This window comes from Phyllobates terribilis, unplaced genomic scaffold (genome assembly GCF_046119375.1).
Source record: "Phyllobates terribilis strain yellow unplaced genomic scaffold, ASM4611937v1 Scaffold_82__1_contigs__length_6685932, whole genome shotgun sequence".
In the NCBI taxonomy this organism is placed as follows: Eukaryota; Metazoa; Chordata; class Amphibia; order Anura; family Dendrobatidae; genus Phyllobates; species Phyllobates terribilis.
The window spans coordinates 2917238-2938179 of NW_027362842.1; the positions used below are offsets into that span (position 1 = coordinate 2917238).

The 20942-nt window shown below is 39.0% G+C and overlaps 1 protein-coding gene across 1 annotated transcript in view; it reads right to left on the reverse strand.

Annotated features, from left to right (window-relative positions):
• Nucleotides 1–1338: 1338 nt before the first annotated feature.
• LOC141197282 (uncharacterized) overlaps nucleotides 1339–20942 on the reverse strand; it is a 32375-nt gene continuing 12771 nt past the window's right edge. Inside the window, exon 2 of the mRNA XM_073662669.1 lies at nucleotides 1339–3706. Within this exon, the coding sequence (XP_073518770.1) occupies nucleotides 2994–3706 (713 nt within the window). The 3' untranslated portion in view covers nucleotides 1339–2993. The remainder of the gene's footprint in view (nucleotides 3707–20942) is intronic.

A 20942-nucleotide genomic window follows, 5' to 3' on the forward strand; every position in this document is an offset into this window, starting at 1 on the left:
ATTGGACGATTGAAGATACGTTTCTTGGGCACACAAAAAAAGAAACTGATGCTGCAATGGAGGTAGAGAAGGAAGTGTATGGAAGTGTTTGGAAATCAGAAGCTGTAGGTGAGGAGCTGACTCGCCCAGGGGGATTGGGGGACTCGGTACCCGGGCCTTGACCTTCTGTGGGATGTCACGGCAGTCGGCTCCCGGGCCCGTACCCTGGGGTCACTCTTTAAAAGGGGCTTTGTTAACAGTTTTGTATCGTGACGCCACCTGTGGCTCCTGGTAATGGGTACCAGTGCTGCTGCAGACCTCCGGGGGGTGATGGGATGGCAGCTGGGATGTGTCTGCTCCCCACAGGCGGAGCGGGTCCCCGGGGCAGGGTTGATGGAAGGGATGCAGGTGAGAGGTGACCCGGTTGGGTCAGGGGGAATGACTGACACACACACAAGGGATTCGCTTCAGTACCTTTACTGGTGTAACAGCAGGTAGGGTCCAGGGTACTTAATAGGAAGGGTGCACTTCAGGACTCTCCCCAGTGAGCGGGTTGTAGGCCTGCTGGTCCGTGTCTTCCACTCTCTAAGCTTCTGGCCAGCGTGGAACTTGGCCTAGCTTCTATATTGTTTTGCTCTCTCACCTGACTGCTTGGTAGTAGGACTTTTCTCTGGCAACCACTATCCCTGGACGCCGGGGCCTTCGTGGTTCCTAGTCCTGTAATTAATGGCAGTTTCAGGATGACCAGGGGTCTGGAAGCCTCCTGGTATGCTGGTTGTCCCTACTGGGTGTAGAGGGCCCTGTAGTCGCGGACCTGGTGTCCAGCTTGTGTCTTGGGGTGAGCTTCAGATGCTCCTCTGCCCCCTTAACTCCTCTCTTTTCTCTCTCCTTGCCTCGGCCACACTCGGGGCCCTCAGTACAGCAGCAGACGTACTGCGTCTTCACTGCTCTCAGTGTCAGCACACTCTCTAACTGACTAACTGAAGACTACTCCCTAACTGGCTCTACCCTCCAGTTTATATGTCCCTAACAGGGTTCCCTCTGGTGGTATGAGGTGGAAGGTTGGAGGTGTCTGTTTATAGTGCACTCTTTTGGGTCCTGTGGTACCTGTGGTAGCAGGGTGCCACAGATGATGATGGGTTGATGAAAACTACTACTAATACTTGCGTGTGTGGACTGGATAACAGAAAGATGATCACGAGGAGAGGAAGGAGGACAGCCCGAGCCTTGCTCATCTTGCTGGTCATTTTGCTTTCTCCACATGAGCAGATGACGTGTGGGGAGAGAAATCATTAAAAATAGCCAGGTGAAAACTTGTGCCCGAGGAGAGGAATAAAGATTTCTGTAGACAATCAAATGTGTATTTGTTTTTGTTTTTTTCATTTATTAATTACTTGCAATGTGCGATGAAACAGCAGAATCTGTTCATTGTACAGAAGTCAACATGATATTCCGGACTTACAACAAGTAACATCTGAGTTGCAGTCAGTGGAATCATATGTAGTAATGCATTATGCTGAGCAGGATTTGATTGTCAAGGTAAATGTTGGCGTTTGACGGGTATACAGTATAACTTGTAATTCATTGGTTTCCTTTTCTGCTCGTTTTAGCTCTGATCAGTGAGTGCTTATATTATAGGGAAATAACTATCAATCATTAGAAGCACCAACTACTGGACTCCGAGGTCCAGAATAGGCAAGTAACAAAAATCAATAAATTGTAAGCTCCTAAATTATTTTAATCTAATGTTCATTTCCTCAACATAAAGGATGCTGCTCTTTACAATCACTTGGTTTTGGTTATTGCACTCTTTCTTAAACTTCTTAAAATATTTAACTGCAGACAGTGAGAGCAGGAAGAAAGCTGCAGACACTAAGGTAAGCCGCAGATATTAAAACTTAGTGGGAAAGTGCAGACAATATGAGGCAGAGGGAAACTGCAATAACTCAATGCCAGAAGGAAACTGCTGATATGACACCCAGAAAGCAGCTGCAGACAATCAGCACCAGAGGGAAGCTGCAGGCACTGACAATCAGAGGGAAGCTGCAGAAACTAAGAATAAGTTGGAAGCTGCAGGTACTAAGAGTCAGAGGAAAGCTGCAGGCACTGACAACCAGAGGGAAGCTGCAGGCACTGACAACCAGAGGGAAGCTGCAGAAACTAAGAATAAGTTGGAAGCTGCAGGTACTAAGAGTCAAAGGAAAGCTGCAGGCACTGACAACCAGAGGGAAGCTGCAGGCACTGACAACCAGAGGGAAGCTGCAGGCACTGACAACCAGAGGGAAGCTGCAGGCACTGACAATCAGAGGGAAGCTACAGAAACTAAGAATAAGTGAGAAGCTGCTGGTACTAAGAGTCAGAGGAAAGTTGCAGACACTGAAAGTCAGAGAGAAGCTGAAGACAATACACCCAAATGAAAAATTCCAGACACTAAGAGTAAGGCCACGGCCCCACTATCAGTATTTGGTCAGTATTCGGTCAGTATTTGTTCTCAGGAGTGGGTGATAAATGCAGAATTGGTGACTTGTTTCTATTATATCTTTTCTCTAATTGTTCCTCACCTGGTTTTGGCTCCCACTCCTGAGAAAAAAATACTGACCAGATACTGATAGTGGGGCCGTGGCCTTATACTGATAGTGGGGCCGTGGCCTAAGTGTGCTGCTGCAGACACTAAGAATCAGAAGAAATCTGCAATCACTGAAAGTCAGAAGGAATCTGCAGACACTAAACCAAGATGGAAGCTGCAGACACAAAGAGCCAGAGAAACGCTGCAATAAATGGAGGTCAGATGGAAGCTGCAGAAACTGAAAACCAGGGGGAAGCTGCAGACACTAAACCCAGATAAATGCAGCAGATACTAAATGTGTGAGAATGGACAGAAAATGGAAAAAAATAGTCACTAAATCTAAAAATAGGATAAGTCAGTGATAACATGAAAAATATTATTTTATCTAAGATGAAAGCTGTAGGAAATAAGAAGCAAAGGGAAGCAGCAGTCCCTAAGGCTACAGATATTATCTAAAACAAAGAAATTTGTATATGTTATAGCTATGCCCCAAATTTTCAGCAAAACCTACATAGTTGTCATTCTCATGAACTGGAGGTGATTTCTTATAGATCTTTCCATCATTCTTATCCACACTCCACAGATTCCCATCAGGGCTGAAAGCCATGAAGTGTGTGAGTCTCAGCCAACCTCCTCTTCCAACTTTGGTTGTTGTTGCCAGCCAATTCCCAGGTGAGGTTGGTGGATTCCCCTTCACAAAGGTGTCATCTTTGCACACAGCATATAGCGTGCCATTTGGATGGAAGAACAGCGCTTCATACTGGTTCCAGTTTCCACACCCGATTCTGGTGGCTACGCAGTCACGCCAGCATACATTTTCATTGTTTGGCTTCGGACCCTTGTACAAGTCTCCATTACATGTTGCTCCATAGAAAGTTCCATCGGGATGAAAGAAAATGATCTTAAATTCATCCCATCCGCATTTCCCGACTCTTCTGGCAGCACAAAACCAGTCGGTGTCTTTATTGGAAGTCAATGGCCCCGTGTACAGATCTCCATTCCGGACACAGAACAAGGAGCCATCAGGACTGCAGGCAATCTTGCTGATATTATTCACTTTTCCACAGACTGGCGTCCTTCCATTAAAATCGTCAAGATAAGCTTTCGGAACCGGGCCGATCTTCAGATTGAACTCTTTATTGACCACCAGCAGCTGAGGGTCTACGATTGGATTAAAACATACATACGTTTAAAATTGTAATTCTCCCTATATTGAGCAATGAAACTTTTATAAACTATTGTATAACTGCAAAATAAAATCCACTAAAAGCAATGAAAGAGAGGAACATCTAATTAATTTATACATTACAGTTGTCTTAGAGACAAGGCAATATTTTCAACGGTAAATCCCAAAGAATTAGCTGCAAATCAAATTCTATCATTTGTTGTTGCCCTCATTTCTAACTCTTTATTAATAAGCTTTTTTCCCCCCATGTTCCCTTAGGAAATACATATACCTTATTCCTCTGTTACTTATTAGAACTAAAATCCTGCATTCTGTTGCATTGTTATCCCAGAGTGATCCATTTGCTATTCAGCTTACTATGCATAACATACACGGCAGCCGAGACACAGCTCGTTTATTCTTTATACACGCCCCTAATGAACTTCACTATGTGATGAGTGCTCCTCTTGGCTTCCGGTTTCGAGTTCCCATGGAGTCTGCAGCGTTGCATGCTCCATGCCCCCATCTTGACTCGTCAGGTGGGTGTGTAGACATGTGACGTGTGATGCCGATCAGCGCCCATGCCACTTACGGATTCACCGGCGGAAGAGCCATATTCAAACCACTGCCACCACTGATTTTCCCATTCATATAAAGATTACACCTCCATTTACCTAACACACTAAGCCCCCAGGAAGAAGTTAGAAGCGAAACGCGCGTTGGGGCCTGGTGCTACACTCCCAAGTTGTATGGTACTGTCATTCCTTTATGTGCATTTCTCCTGCTGCATTGCTTCCTAACCAAATGTTTCATCACAGTTTGCCACTAAAAGACTGGATTGATCTTTTTGCATTACTTTATGGCTTTGCTAACTTAGATTAGAGCCAGTAGAACTTGGAGACATTGACCACACTTTACACTACATGCACTTTAGCTATGTTATGTATTATCGTTTGGTATGATTTTGAAGGTTTATTTGCTATGACACCTCAATTTATTTAATTGTATTCTCTCATATGAGGTAAAATGCTGGAGATTTTTTTCTTTCTGCACTAAATGCACTCTGTGTGTAATGACTCTATATAATAGATTCCTCTGTGTGTAATGACTCTATATAATAGATCCCTCTGTGTGTAATGACTCTGTATAATAGATCCCTCTGCGTGTAATGCCTCTATATAATAGATCCCTCTGTGTGTAATGCCTCTATATAATAGATCCCTCTGTGTGTAATGACTCTATATAATAGATCCCTCTGTGTGTAATGACTCTATATAATAGATCACTCTGTGTATAATGACTCTATATAATAGATCCCTCTGTGTGTAATGACTCTATATAATAGATCCCTCTGTGTGTAATGACTCTATATAATAGATCCCTCTGTGTGTAATGACTCTATATAATAGATCCCTCTGTGTGTAATGACTCTATTTAATAGATCACTCTGTGTGTAATGACTCTATTTAATAGATCACTCTGCGTGTAATGACTTTATATAATAGATCCCTCTGCGTGTAATGACTCTATATAATGGATCGCTCTGTGTGTAATGACTCTATATAATAGATCCCTCTGCGTGTAATGACTCGATATAATACATCGCTCTGTGTGTAATGACTCTATATAATAGATCCCTCTGCGTGTAATGACTCTATATAATAGATCCCTCTGTATGTAATGACTCTATATAATAGATCCCTCTGTGTGTAATGACTCTATATAATAGATCCCTCTGCGTGTAATGACTCTATATAATAGATCCCTCTGCATGTAATGACTCTATATAATAGATCCCTCTGCGTGTAATGACTCTATATAATAGATCCCTCTGTGTGTAATGACTCTATAGAATAGATCCCTCTGTGTGTAATAACTCTATATAATAGATCGCTCTGTGTGTAATGACTCTATAGAATAGATCCCTCTGAGTGTAATGACTCTATAGAATAGATCCCTCTGTGTGTAATGACTCTATATAATAGATCCCTCTGTGTGTAATGACTCTATAGAATAGATCCCTCTGCGTGCAATGACTCTATATATAGATCCCTCTGCGTGTAATGACTCTATATAATAGATCCCTCTGCATGTAATGACTCTATATAATAGATTCCTCTGTGTGTGATGACTCTATATAATAGATCCCTCTGTGTGTAATGACTCTATATAATAGATCCCTCTGTGTGTAATGACTCTATATAATAGATAAATGTGTGTAATGACTCTATATAATAGATCCCTCTGTGTGTAATGACTCTATATAATAGATCCCTCTGCGTGTAATGACTCTGTATAATAGATCGCTCTGTGTGTAATGACTCTATATAATAGATCCCCCTGTGTGTAATGACTCTATATAATAGATCCCTGTGTGTAATGACTCTATATAATAGATCCCTCTGTGTGTAATGACTCTATATAATAGATCTCTGTGTGTAATGACTCCATATAACAGATCCCTCTGTGTGTAATGACTCTATACAATAGATCCCTCTGTGTGTAATGACTCTATATAATAGATCCCTCTGTGTGTAATGACTCTATATTATAGATCCCTCTGTGTGTAATCACTCTATATAATAGATCCCTCTGCGTGTAATGACTCTATATAATAGATCCCTCTGTGTGTAATCACTCTATATAATAGATCACTCTGTGTGTAATGACTCTATATAATAGATCCCTCTGTGTGTAATCACTCTATATAATAGATCCCTCTGTGTGTAATGACTCTATATAATAGATCGCTCTGCATGTAATGACTCTGTATAATAGATCCCTCTGTGTGTAATGACTCTATATAATAGATCCCTCTGTGTGTAGTGACTCTATATAATAGATCTCTCTGTGTATAATGACTCTATACAATAGATCCCTCTGCATGTAATGACTCTATATAATAGATCCCTCAGTGTGTAATGACTCTATAAAATAGATCCCTCTGTGTGTAATGACTCTATATAATAGATCCCTCTGTGTGTAATGACTCCATATAATAGATCCCTCTGTGTGTAATGACTCTATATAATAAATCCATCTGTGTGTAATGACTCTATATAATAGATCGCTCTGTGTGTAATGACTCAATATAATAGATCCCTCTGTGTGTAATGGCTCTATATAATAGATCGCTCTGCGTGTAATGACTCTATATAATATATCCCTCTGTGTAATGACTCTATATAATAGATCCCTCTGTGTGTAATGACTCTATATAATAGATCCCTCTGTGTGTAATGACTCTATATAATACATCCCTCTGTGTGTAATGACTCTATATAATAGATCCCTCTGTGTATAATGACTCTATATAATAGATCCCTCTGTGTGTAATGGCTCTATATAATAGATCGCTCTGCGTGTAATGACTCTATATAATAGATCCCTCTGTGTGTAATGACTCTATATAATAGATCCCTCTGCATGTAATGACTCTATATAATAGATCCCTCTGTGTATGATGACTCTATATAATAGATCGCTCTGTGTGTAATGACTCTATATAATAGATCCCTCTGTGTGTAATGACTCTATATAATAGATCCCTCTCTGTGTGTAATGACTCTATATAATAGATCCCTCTGTGTGTAATGACTCTATATAATAGATCCCTCTGTGTGTAATGACTCTATATAATAGATCCCTCTGTGTGTAGTGACTCTATATAATAGATCCCTCTGTATGTAATGACTCTATATAATAGATCGCTCTGTGTGTAATGACTCTATATAATAGATCCCTCTGCATGTAATGACTCTATATAATAGATCCCTCTGTGTGTAATGACTCTATATAATAGATCCCTCTGCGTGTAATGACTCTATATAATAGATCCCTCTGTGTATAATGACTCTATATAATAGATCCCTCTGTGTGTAATGACTCTGTATAATAGATCCCTCTGTGTGTAATGACTCTATATAATATATCACTCTGTGTGTAATGACTCTATATAATAGATCCCTCTGTGTGTAATGACTCTATATAATAGATCACTGTGTGTAATGACTCTATATAATAGATCCCTCTGCGTGTAATGACTCTGTATAATAGATCGCTCTGTGTGTAATGACTCTATATAATAGATCCCTCTGTGTGTAATGACTCTATATAATAGATCCCTCTGCATGTAATGACTCTGTATAATAGATCACTCTGTGTGTAATGACTCTATATAATAGATCCCTCTGTGTGTAATGACTCTATATAATAGATCCCTGTGTGTAATGACTCTATATAATAGATCCCTCTGTGTGTAATGACTCTATATAATAGATCCCTCTGCGTGTAATGACTCTGTATAATAGATCGCTCTGTGTGTAATGACTCTATATAATAGATCCCTCTGTGTGTAATGACTCTATATAATAGATGCCTGTGTGTAATGACTCTATATAATAGATCCCTCTGTGTGTAATGACTCTATATAATAGATCTCTGTGTGTAATTACTCCATATAATAGATCCCTCTGTGTGTAATGACTCTATATAATAGATCCCTCTGTGTGTAATGACTCTATATAATAGATCCCTCTTTGTGTAATCACTCTATATAATAGATCCCTCTGCGTGTAATGACTCTATATAATAGATCCCTCTGTGTGTAATGACTCTATATAATAGATCCCTCTGTGTGTAATGACTCTATATAATAGATCCCTCTATATAATAGAATCTTAAGGCACTACAACGTTTCCTGGGGTTTGCTAATTATTACCGGAAGTTCATTCGTAATTTCTCGTCCATGGTTAAGCCTCTCACAGACATGACTAAAAAGGGGACGGATTTTTCTAGGTGGTCTGACAAGGCTTGTCAAGCATTCTCCTCCTTGAAAAAATGTTTTGCCTCGGCACCCATACTCATTCAACCTGATGCGTCACAGCCATTCATTGTAGAGGTAGACGCTTCCGAGGTAGGGGTGGGAGCAGTATTGTCACAAGGTTCGTCCCCTGGTAAGTGGCGTCCGTGCGCCTTTTTCTCTAAAAAATTAGAGGAATTACGATGTCGGCAATAGGGAACTCTTGGCCATTAAGTTAGCTTTTTAGGAGTGGTGCCATTTTTTGGAGGGGGCAGTCCATCCGGTCACCGTCATCACCGATCACAAGAACCTGCTATATCTGGAGTCCGCGAAACGTCTGAATCCCAGACAAGCTAGGTGGTCATTGTTTTTTACCAGGTTTAATTTTGTCGTTACATATCGTCCTGGGTCAAAAAATGTAAAGGCGGATGCCTTATCTCGTAGTTTCCCTGGGGCCGGGAATACGGACGACCCGATTCCTATCCTTCAGGAGGGGGTGGTGGTTTCGGCAGTATGCTCTGAGCTGGAGGAGGAGGTATTGGAGGCTCAGGGGGACGCCCCTGTTGGACCTCCGGGGAGACTGTTTGTTCCAGATCAGTTGCGACAAAAGGTGATCGAGGCACACCATAACTCAGTTTTTGCAGGACACCCGGGGAGTAGAGCAACTGTGGATCTCCTCTCGCGTCGGTTTTGGTGGCCTAACTTACATAAGGAGGTGGTAACTTTTGTCGCGTCCTGTGGGGTTTGTGCGCGCTCTAAGACCTCACATACCCGTCCGTCTGGGGCCCTCTTACCTTTGAAGATCCCGGAGCGTCCTTGGACTCATCTGTCTATGGACTTTATTACGGACCTCCCTCCGTCTTCGGGTAAAACGGTCATACTCGTTGTAGTGGACAGGTTCAGCAAGATGGCACATTTTATCGCTCTTCCGGCTCTCCCTAATGCTAAAACTCTTGCGCAGGTGTTCATTGGGGAGATTGTGAGGCTTCACGGGGTACCCTCCGAGGTGGTGTCTGATCGGGGGTCTCAGTTTGTGTCCAAGTTCTGGAAGGCGTTTTGTGCACGGCGGGGGATGCATTTGTCGTTCTCATCGGCTTTTCATCCTCAGACCAATGGTCAGACGGAACGTATGAACCAGAGCTTGGAGACATATCTCCGGTGTTTTGTGTCAGAGAACCAGGAGGACTGGGCTTCTTTCTTACCTCTGGCAGAGTTTGCTCTTAATAATAGGCGGAGCGAGTCCACTGGTAAGTCCCCGTTTTTTGGGGCATATGGTTTTCACCCCCAGTTTTGTACTTTCAGTAGGGGGGGCTCTTCGGGGGTTCCTGAGGAGGAACGATTTTCCTCATCACTCGCTTCAGTATGGAGAGGGGTGCTGAAGAATCTGAATACTATGGGGAACCGATACAAACGTATGGCTGATAGGAGGAGAGTGTCTGGTCCGGACCTAAGTGTGAACGATCGGGTATGGTTGTCTACCAGGAATATAAAACTTAAGGTTCCCTCCTGGAAACTGGGTCCCAGGTTCATCGGGCCGTACAGAATCAGTTCTATTATTAATCCGGTGGCATTCTGTCTTGACCTCCCCCCTACGTTTAAAATTCACAACGTGTTCCACAGATCGTTGCTTAAGAGGTATGTGGCACCGGTGGTACCGTCACCTTTACCTCCCCCTCCAGTGGTGGTCAAGGGTAACTTGGAGTTCCAGGTATCGAGGGTCATCGATTCACGCTTTAATCGCCGGTCCCTTCAGTACCTGGTTCATTGGAAAGGGTATGGTCCTGAGGAGAGGATGTGGGTTCCTGAGTCGGATATTAACGCAGACCGATTAGTTTGGGCCTTCCACACGACTCACCCGGATAAACCTGGCCCTGAGGGTCCAGAGGCCCCTCGTAGAAGGGGGGGTACTGTCACGGGTGTGTCGCCACGAAGATCGTCACGATTACACAGCCTGACTTCTCGCAGCTGACTTTTTGGTGCTTTGTGTTTTTCGGCAGTGAGGGAGTTAATTCTCTCTCTCTCTGTGCTAGACGAGGTCCAGCCTCGCCCAGCTGCAATCAATGCTGCTGTAGTGAGACTCCTTCAAATGCCTGCCGGTCTGTTAGGGAAGTGTCGGTGAAAGCATTTCATGCAGACTAACAGAGCGGATCGTGGTATTTGGAGTTTCAGAGATAAGTGTATTCGGAGAGTTTTTTCCCTTCCTCGCTTTATCATTTATCTCCTTTCCCGTTGGTGTTCCCTCTGTTGTAGTTGTGTAGTTTTTGTATGCAAGGTGGTTTTGGTTTTTCCCTTGTACTGTCTCGTTCGTCTAAGTACTGTGTGTGGGCATATTATTACTTGTCCCCTTTTGTTGTGATCGGGGTCCTTCTCAGGACTAGATTACTTAGGTGCAGGGATCCTCAGGAGGTAGGGGTTACGCTGGCGGCCTGGACCTCTGTACCTTTAACAGTACCTCCAGGTAGAGGGATTAGTCAGGGCTCCAGCTCAGGGTCAGCTTAGGCCCCCTACCTCCAGTATACAGAGACAGCGTGACAAATAGATCCCTCTGTGTGTAATGATTCTATATAATACATCTCTCTGTGTGTAATGACTCTATATAATAGATCCCTCTGTGTGTAATGACTCTATATAATAGATCCCTCTGTGTGTAATGACTCTATATAATAAATCCCTCTGCGTGTAATGACTCTGTATAATAGATCGCTCTGTGTGTAATGACTCTATATAATAGATCCCTGTGTGTAATGACTCCATATAATAGATCCCTCTGTGTGTAATGACTCTATATCATAGATCCCTCTGTGTGTAATGACTCTATATAATAGATCCCTCTGTGTGTAATCACTCTATATAATAGATCCCTCTGCGTGAAATGACTCTATATAATAGATCCCTCTGTGTGTAATCACTCTATATAATAGATCCCTCTGTGTGTAATGACTCTATATAATAGATCCCTCTGTGTGTAATCACTCTATATAATAGATCCCTCTGTGTGTGATGACTCTATATAATAGATCGCTCTGCGTGTAATGACTCTGTATAATAGATCCCTCTGTGTGTAATGACTCTATATAATAGATCCCTCTGTGTGTAGTGACTCTATATAATAGATCTCTCTGAGTATAATGACTCTATATAATAGATCCCTCTGCGTGTAATGACTCTATATAATAGATCCCTCTGTGTGTAATGACTCTATATAATAGATCCCTCTGTGTGTAATGACTCTATATAATAGATCCCTCTGTGTGTAATGATTCTATATAATAGATCTCTCTGTGTGTAATGACTCTATATAATAGATCCCTCTGCGTGTAATGACTATATATAATAGATCCCGCTGTGTGTAATGACTCTATATAATAGATCCCTCTGTGTGTAATGACTCTATATAATAGATCCCTCTGTGTGTAATGACTCTATATAATAGATCCCTCTGTGTGTAATGACTCTGTGTAATAGATCCCTCTGTGTGTAATGACTCTATATAATAGATCCCTCTGTGTGTAATGACTCTATATATTAGATCCCTCTGTGTGTAATGACTCTATATAATAGATCCCTCTGCGTGTAATGACTCTATATAATAGATCCCTCTGTGTAATGACTCTATATAATAGATCCCTCTGTGTGTAATGACTCTATATAATAGATCACTCTGTGTGTAATGACTCTATATAATAGATCCCGCTGTGTGTAATGACTCTATATAATAGATCCCTCTGTGTGTAATGACTCTATATAATAGATCCCTCTGTATGTAATCACTCTATATAATAGATCCCTCTGTGTGTAATGACTCTATATAATAGATCCCTCTGTGTGTAATGACTCTATATAATAGATCCCTCTGTGTAATGACTCTATATAATAGATCCCTCTGTGTGTAATGACTCTATATAATAGATCCCTCTGTGTGTAATGACTCTATATAATAGATCCCTCTGCGTGTAATGGCTCTATATAATAGATCCCTCTGTGTAGTGACTCTATATAATAGATCCCTCTGTGTGTAATGACTCTATATAATAGATCCCTCTGTGTGTAATGACTCTATATAATAGATTCCTCTGCGTGTAATGACTCTATATAATAGATCCCGCTGTGTGTAATGACTCTATATAATAGATCCCTCTGTGTGTAATGACTCTATATAATAGATCCCTCTGTGTGTAATGACTCTATATAATAGATCCCTCTGTGTGTAATGACTCTATATAATAGATCCCTCTGCGTGTAATGACTCTATATAATAGATCCCTCTGTGTGTAATGACTCTATATAATAGATCCCTCTGTGTGTAATGACTCTATATAATAGATCTCTCTGTGTGTAATAACTCTATATATTAGATCCCTCTGTGTGTAATGACTCTATATAATAGATCCCGCTGTGTGTAATGACTCTATATAATAGATCCCGCTGTGTGTAATGACTCTATATAATAGATCCCTCTGTGTGTAATGATTCAATAGAATAGATCCCTCTGTGTGTAATGACTCTATATAATAGATCCCTCTGTGTGTAATGACTCTTTATAATAGATCCCTCTGTGTGTAATGACTCTATATAATAGATCTCTCTGTGTGTAATAACTCTATATATTAGATCCCTCTCCGTGTAATGACTCTATATAATAGATCCCTCTGTGTAATGACTCTATATAATAGATCCCTCTGTGTGTAATGACTCTATATAATAGATCACTCTGTGTGTAATGACTCTATATAATAGATCCCTCTGCGTGTAATGACTCTATATAATAGATCCTGCTGTGTGTAATGACTCTATATAATAGATCCCGCTGTGTGTAGTGACTCTATATAATAGATCCCTCTGTGTGTAATGACTCTATATAATAGATCCCTCTGTGTGTAATGACTCTATATAATAGATCCCTCTGTGTGTAATGACTCTATATAATAGATCCCTCTGCGTGTAATGACTCTATATAATAGATCCCTCTGTGTAATGACTCTCTATAATAGATCCCTCTGTGTGTAATGACTCTATATAATAGATCACTCTGTGTGTAATGACTCTATATAATAGATTCCTCTGCGTGTAATGACTCTATATAATAGATCCCGCTGTGTGTAATGACTCTATATAATAGATCCTTCTGTGTGTAATGACTCTATATAATAGATCCCTCTGTGTGTAATGACTCTATATAATAGATCCCTCTGTGTGTAATGACTCTATATAATAGATCCCTCTGCGTGTAATGACTCTATATAATAGATCTCTCTGTGTGTAATGACTCTATATAATAGATCTCGCTGTGTGTAATGACTCTATATAATACATCCCGCTGTGTGTAATGACTCTATATAATAGATCCCGCTGTGTGTAATGACTCTATATAATAGATTCCTCTGTGTGTAATGACTCTATATAATAGATCCATCTGTGTGTAATGACTCTTTATAATAGATCCCTCTGTGTGTAAAGACTCTATATAATAGATCTCTCTCCGTGTAATGACTCTATATAATAGATCCCTCTCCGTGTAATGACTCTATATAATAGATCCCTCTCCGTGTAATGACTATATAATAGATCCCTCTGTGTAATGACTCTATATAATAGATCCCTCTGTGTGTAATGACTCTATATAATAGATCCCTCTGTGTGTAATGACTCTTTATAATAGATCCCTCTGTGTAATGACTCTATATAATAGATCTCTCTGTGCGTAATAACTCTATATATTAGATCTCTCTCCGTGTAATGACTCTATATAATAGATCTCTCTGTGTAATGACTATATATAATAGATCCCTCTGTGTGTAATGACTCTATATAATAGATCACTCTGTGTGTAATGACTCTATATAATAGATCCCTCTGCGTGTAATGACTCTATGTAATAGATCCTGCTGTGTGTAATGACTCTATATAATAGATCCCTCTGTGTGTAGTGACTCTATATAATAGATCCCTCTGTGTGTAATGACTCTATATAATAGATCCCTCTGTGTGTAATGACTCTATATAATAGATCCCTCTGTGTTTAATGACTCTATATAATAGATCCCTCTGCGTGTAATGACTCAATATAATAGATCCCTCTGTGTAATGACTCTCTTTAATAGATCCCTTTGTGTGTAATGACTCTATAATAGATCACTCTGTGTGTAATGACTCTATATAATAGATTCCTCTGCGTGTAATGACTCTATATAATAGATCCCGCTGTGTGTAATGACTCTATATAATAGATCCCTCTGCGTGTAATGACTCTATATAATAGATCCCTCTGTGTGTAATGACTCTATATAATAGATCCCGCTGTGTGTAATGACTCTATATAATACATCCCGCTGTGTGTAATGACTCTATATAATAGATCCATCTGTGTGTAATGACTCTTTATAATAGATCCCTCTGTGTGTAATGACTCTATATAATAGATCCCTCTCCGTGTAATGACTCTATATAATAGATCCCTCTCCGTGTAATGACTCTATATAATAGATCCCTCTCCGTGTAATAACTCTATATAATAGATCCCTCTGTGTAATGACTCTATATAATAGATCCCTCTGTGTGTAATGACTCTATATAATAGATCACTCTGTGTGTAATGACTCTATATAATAGATCCCTCTGTGTGTAATGATTCTATATAATAGATCCCTCTGTGTGTAATCACTCTATATAATAGATCCCTCTGTGTGTAATGACTCTATATAATAGATCCCTCTGTGTGTAATGACTCTATATAATAGATCCCTCTGTGTGTAATGACTCTATATAATAGATCCCTCTGCGTGTAATGACTCTATATAATAGATCCCTCTGTGTAATGACTCTCTATAATAGATCCCTCTGTGTGTAATGACTCTATATAATAGATCACTCTGTGTGTAATGACTCTATATAATAGATTCCTCTGCGTGTAATGACTCTATATAATAGATTCCTCTGCGTGTAATGACTCTATATAATAGATCCCGCTGTGTGTAATGACTCTATATAATAGATCTCTCTGTGTGTAATGACTCTATATAATAGATCTCTCTGTGTGTAATGACTCTATATAATAGATCTCGCTGTGTGTAATGACTCTATATAATACATCCCGCTGTGTGTAATGACTCTATATAATAGATCCCGCTGTGTGTAATGACTCTATATAATAGATTCCTCTGTGTGTAATGACTCTATATAATAGATCCATCTGTGTGTAATGACTCTTTATAATAGATCCCTCTGTGTGTAAAGACTCTATATAATAGATCCCTCTCCGTGTAATGACTCTATATAATAGATCCCTCTCCGTGTAATGACTCTATATAATAGATCCCTCTCCGTGTAATGACTATATAATAGATCCCTCTGTGTAATGACTCTATATAATAGATCCCTCTGTGTGTAATGACTCTATATAATAGATCCCTCTGTGTGTAATGACTCTTTATAATAGATCCCTCTGTGTGTAATGACTCTATATAATAGATCTCTCTGTGCGTAATAACTCTATATATTAGATCTCTCTCCGTGTAATGACTCTATATAATAGATCTCTCTGTGTAATGACTATATATAATAGATCCCTCTGTGTGTAATGACTCTATATAATAGATCACTCTGTGTGTAATGACTCTATATAATAGATCCCTCTGCGTGTAATGACTCTATGTAATAGATCCTGCTGTGTGTAATGACTCTATATAATAGATCCCTCTGTGTGTAGTGACTCTATATAATAGATCCCTCTGTGTGTAATGACTCTATATAATAGATCCCTCTGTGTGTAATGACTCTATATAATAGATCCCTCTGTGTTTAATGACTCTATATAATAGATCCCTCTGCGTGTAATGACTCAATATAATAGATCCCTCTGTGTAATGACTCTCTTTAATAGATCCCTTTGTGTGTAATGACTCTATAATAGATCACTCTGTGTGTAATGACTCTATATAATAGATTCCTCTGCGTGTAATGACTCTATATAATAGATCCCGCTGTGTGTAATGACTCTATATAATAGATCCCTCTGCGTGTAATGACTCTATATAATAGATCCCTCTGTGTGTAATGACTCTATATAATAGATCCCGCTGTGTGTAATGACTCTATATAATACATCCCGCTGTGTGTAATGACTCTATATAATAGATCCATCTGTGTGTAATGACTCTTTATAATAGATCCCTCTGTGTGTAATGACTCTATATAATAGATCCCTCTCCGTGTAATGACTCTATATAATAGATCCCTCTCCGTGTAATGACTCTATATAATAGATCCCTCTCCGTGTAATAACTCTATATAATAGATCCCTCTGTGTAATGACTCTATATAATAGATCCCTCTGTGTGTAATGACTCTATATAATAGATCACTCTGTGTGTAATGACTCTATATAATAGATCCCTCTGTGTGTAATGATTCTATATAATAGATCCCTCTGTGTGTAATCACTCTATATAATAGATCCCTCTGTGTGTAATGACTCTATATAATAGATCCCTCTGTGTGTAATGACTCTATATAATAGATCCCTCTGTGTGTAATGACTCTATATAATAGATCCCTCTGCGTGTAATGACTCTATATAATAGATCCCTCTGTGTAATGACTCTCTATAATAGATCCCTCTGTGTGTAATGACTCTATATAATAGATCACTCTGTGTGTAATGACTCTATATAATAGATTCCTCTGCGTGTAATGACTCTATATAATAGATTCCTCTGCGTGTAATGACTCTATATAATAGATCCCGCTGTGTGTAATGACTCTATATAATAGATCTCTCTGTGTGTAATGACTCTATATAATAGATCTCGCTGTGTGTAATGACTCTATATAATACATCCCGCTGTGTGTAATGACTCTATATAATAGATCCCGCTGTGTGTAATGACTCTATATAATAGATTCCTCTGTGTGTAATGACTCTATATAATAGATCCATCTGTGTGTAATGACTCTTTATAATAGATCCCTCTGTGTGTAAAGACTCTATATAATAGATCCCTCTCCGTGTAATGACTCTATATAATAGATCCCTCTCCGTGTAATGACTCTATATAATAGATCCCTCTCCGTGTAATGACTATATAATAGATCCCTCTGTGTAATGACTCTATATAATAGATCCCTCTGTGTGTAATGACTCTATATAATAGATCCCTCTGTGTGTAATGACTCTTTATAATAGATCCCTCTGTGTGTAATGACTCTATATAATAGATCTCTCTGTGCGTAATAACTCTATATATTAGATCTCTCTCCGTGTAATGACTCTATATAATAGATCTCTCTGTGTAATGACTATATATAATAGATCCCTCTGTGTGTAATGACTCTATATAATAGATCACTCTGTGTGTAATGACTCTATATAATAGATCCCTCTGCGTGTAATGACTCTATGTAATAGATCCTGCTGTGTGTAATGACTCTATATAATAGATCCCTCTGTGTGTAGTGACTCTATATAATAGATCCCTCTGTGTGTAATGACTCTATATAATAGATCCCTCTGTGTGTAATGACTCTATATAATAGATCCCTCTGTGTTTAATGACTCTATATAATAGATCCCTCTGCGTGTAATGACTCAATATAATAGATCCCTCTGTGTAATGACTCTCTTTAATAGATCCCTTTGTGTGTAATGACTCTATAATAGATCACTCTGTGTGTAATGACTCTATATAATAGATTCCTCTGCGTGTAATGACTCTATATAATAGATCCCGCTGTGTGTAATGACTCTATATAATAGATCCCTCTGCGTGTAATGACTCTATATAATAGATCCCTCTGTGTGTAATGACTCTATATAATAGATCCCGCTGTGTGTAATGACTCTATATAATACATCCCGCTGTGTGTAATGACTCTATATAATAGATCCATCTGTGTGTAATGACTCTTTATAATAGATCCCTCTGTGTGTAATGACTCTATATAATAGATCCCTCTCCGTGTAATGACTCTATATAATAGATCCCTCTCCGTGTAATGACTCTATATAATAGATCCCTCTCCGTGTAATAACTCTATATAATAGATCCCTCTGTGTAATGACTCTATATAATAGATCCCTCTGTGTGTAATGACTCTATATAATAGATCACTCTGTGTGTAATGACTCTATATAATAGATCCCTCTGTGTGTAATGATTCTATATAATAGATCCCTCTGTGTGTAATCACTCTATATAATAGATCCCTCTGTGTGTAATGACTCTATATAATAGATCCCTCTGTGTGTAATGACTCTATATAATAGATCCCTCTGTGTGTAATGACTCTATATAATAGATCCCTCTGCGTGTAATGACTCTATATAATAGATCCCTCTGTGTAATGACTCTCTATAATAGATCCCTCTGTGTGTAATGACTCTATATAATAGATCACTCTGTGTGTAATGACTCTATATAATAGATTCCTCTGCGTGTAATGACTCTATATAATAGATCCCGCTGTGTGTAATGACTCTATATAATAGATCCCTCTGTGTGTAATGACTCTATATAATAGATCCCTCTGTGTGTAATGACTCTATATAATAGATCCCTCTGCGTGTAATGACTCTATATAATAGATCTCTCTGTTTGTAATGACTCTATATAATAGATCCCGCTGTGTGTAATGACTCTATATAATACATCCCGCTGTGTGTAATGACTCTATATAATAGATCCCGCTGTGTGTAATGACTCTATATAATAGATTCCTCTGTGTGTAATGACTCTATATAATAGATCCATCTGTGTGTAATGACTCTTTATAATAGATCCCTCTGTGTGTAAAGACTCTATATAATAGATCCCTCTCCGTGTAATGACTCTATATAATAGATCCCTCTCCGTGTAATGACTCTATATAATAGATCCCTCTCCGTGTAATGACTATATAATAGATCCCTCTGTGTAATGACTCTATATAATAGATCCCTCTGTGTGTAATGACTCTATATAATAGATCCCTCTGTGTGTAATGACTCTTTATAATAGATCCCTCTGTGTGTAATGACTCTATATAATAGATCTCTCTGTGTGTAATAACTTTATATATTAGATCTCTCTCCGTGTAATGACTCTATATAATAGATCCCTCTGTGTAATGACTCTATATAATAGATCCCTCTGTGTGTAATGACTCTATATAATAGATCACTCTGTGTGTAATGACTCTATATAATAGATCCCTCTGCGTGTAATGACTCTATGTAATAGATCCTGCTGTGTGTAATGACTCTATATAATAGATCCCTCTGTGTGTAGTGACTCTATATAATAGATCCCTCTGTGTGTAATGACTCTATATAATAGATCCCTCTGTGTGTAATGACTCTATATAATAGATCCCTCTGTGTTTAATGACTCTATATAATAGATCCCTCTGCGTGTAATGACTCTATATAATAGATCCCTCTGTGTAATGACTCTCTATAATAGATCCCTTTGTGTGTAATGACTCTATAATAGATCACTCTGTGTGTAATGACTCTATATAATAGATTCCTCTGCGTGTAATGACTCTATATAATAGATCCCGCTGTGTGTAATGACTCTATATAATAGATCCCTCTGCGTGTAATGACTCTATATAATAGATCCCTCTGTGAGTAATGACTCTATATCATAGATCCCGCTGTGTGTAATGACTCTATATAATACATCCCGCTGTGTGTAATGACTCTATATAATAGATCCCGCTGTGTGTAATGACTCTATATAATAGATCCCTCTGTGTGTAATGACTCTATATAATAGATCCATCTGTGTGTAATGACTCTTTATAATAGATCCCTCTGTGTGTAATGACTCTATATAATAGATCCCTCTCCGTGTAATGACTCTATATAATAGATCCCTCTCCGTGTAATGACTCTATATAATAGATCCCTCTCCGTGTAATAACTCTATATAATAGATCCCTCTGTGTAATGACTCTATATAATAGATCCCTCTGTGTGTAATGACTCTATATAATAGATCACTCTGTGTGTAATGACTCTATATAATAGATCCCTCTGTGTGTAATGATTCTATATAATAGATCCCTCTGTATGTAATCACTCTATATAATAGATCCCTCTGTGTGTAATGACTCTATATAATAGATCCCTCTGTGTGTAATGACTCTATATAATAGATCCCTCTGTGTGTAATGACTCTATATAATAGATCCCTCTGTGTGTAATGACTCTATATAATAGATCCCTCTGTGTGTAATGACTCTATATAATAGATCCCTCTGCGTGTAATGACTCTATATAATAGATCCCTCTGTGTGTAATGACTCTATATAATAGATCCCGCTGTGTGTAATGACTCTATATAATAGATCCCGCAGTGTGTAATGACTCTATATAATAGATCCCTCTGTGTGTAATGACTCTATATAATAGATCCCTCTGCGTGTAATGACTCTATATAATAGATCCCTCT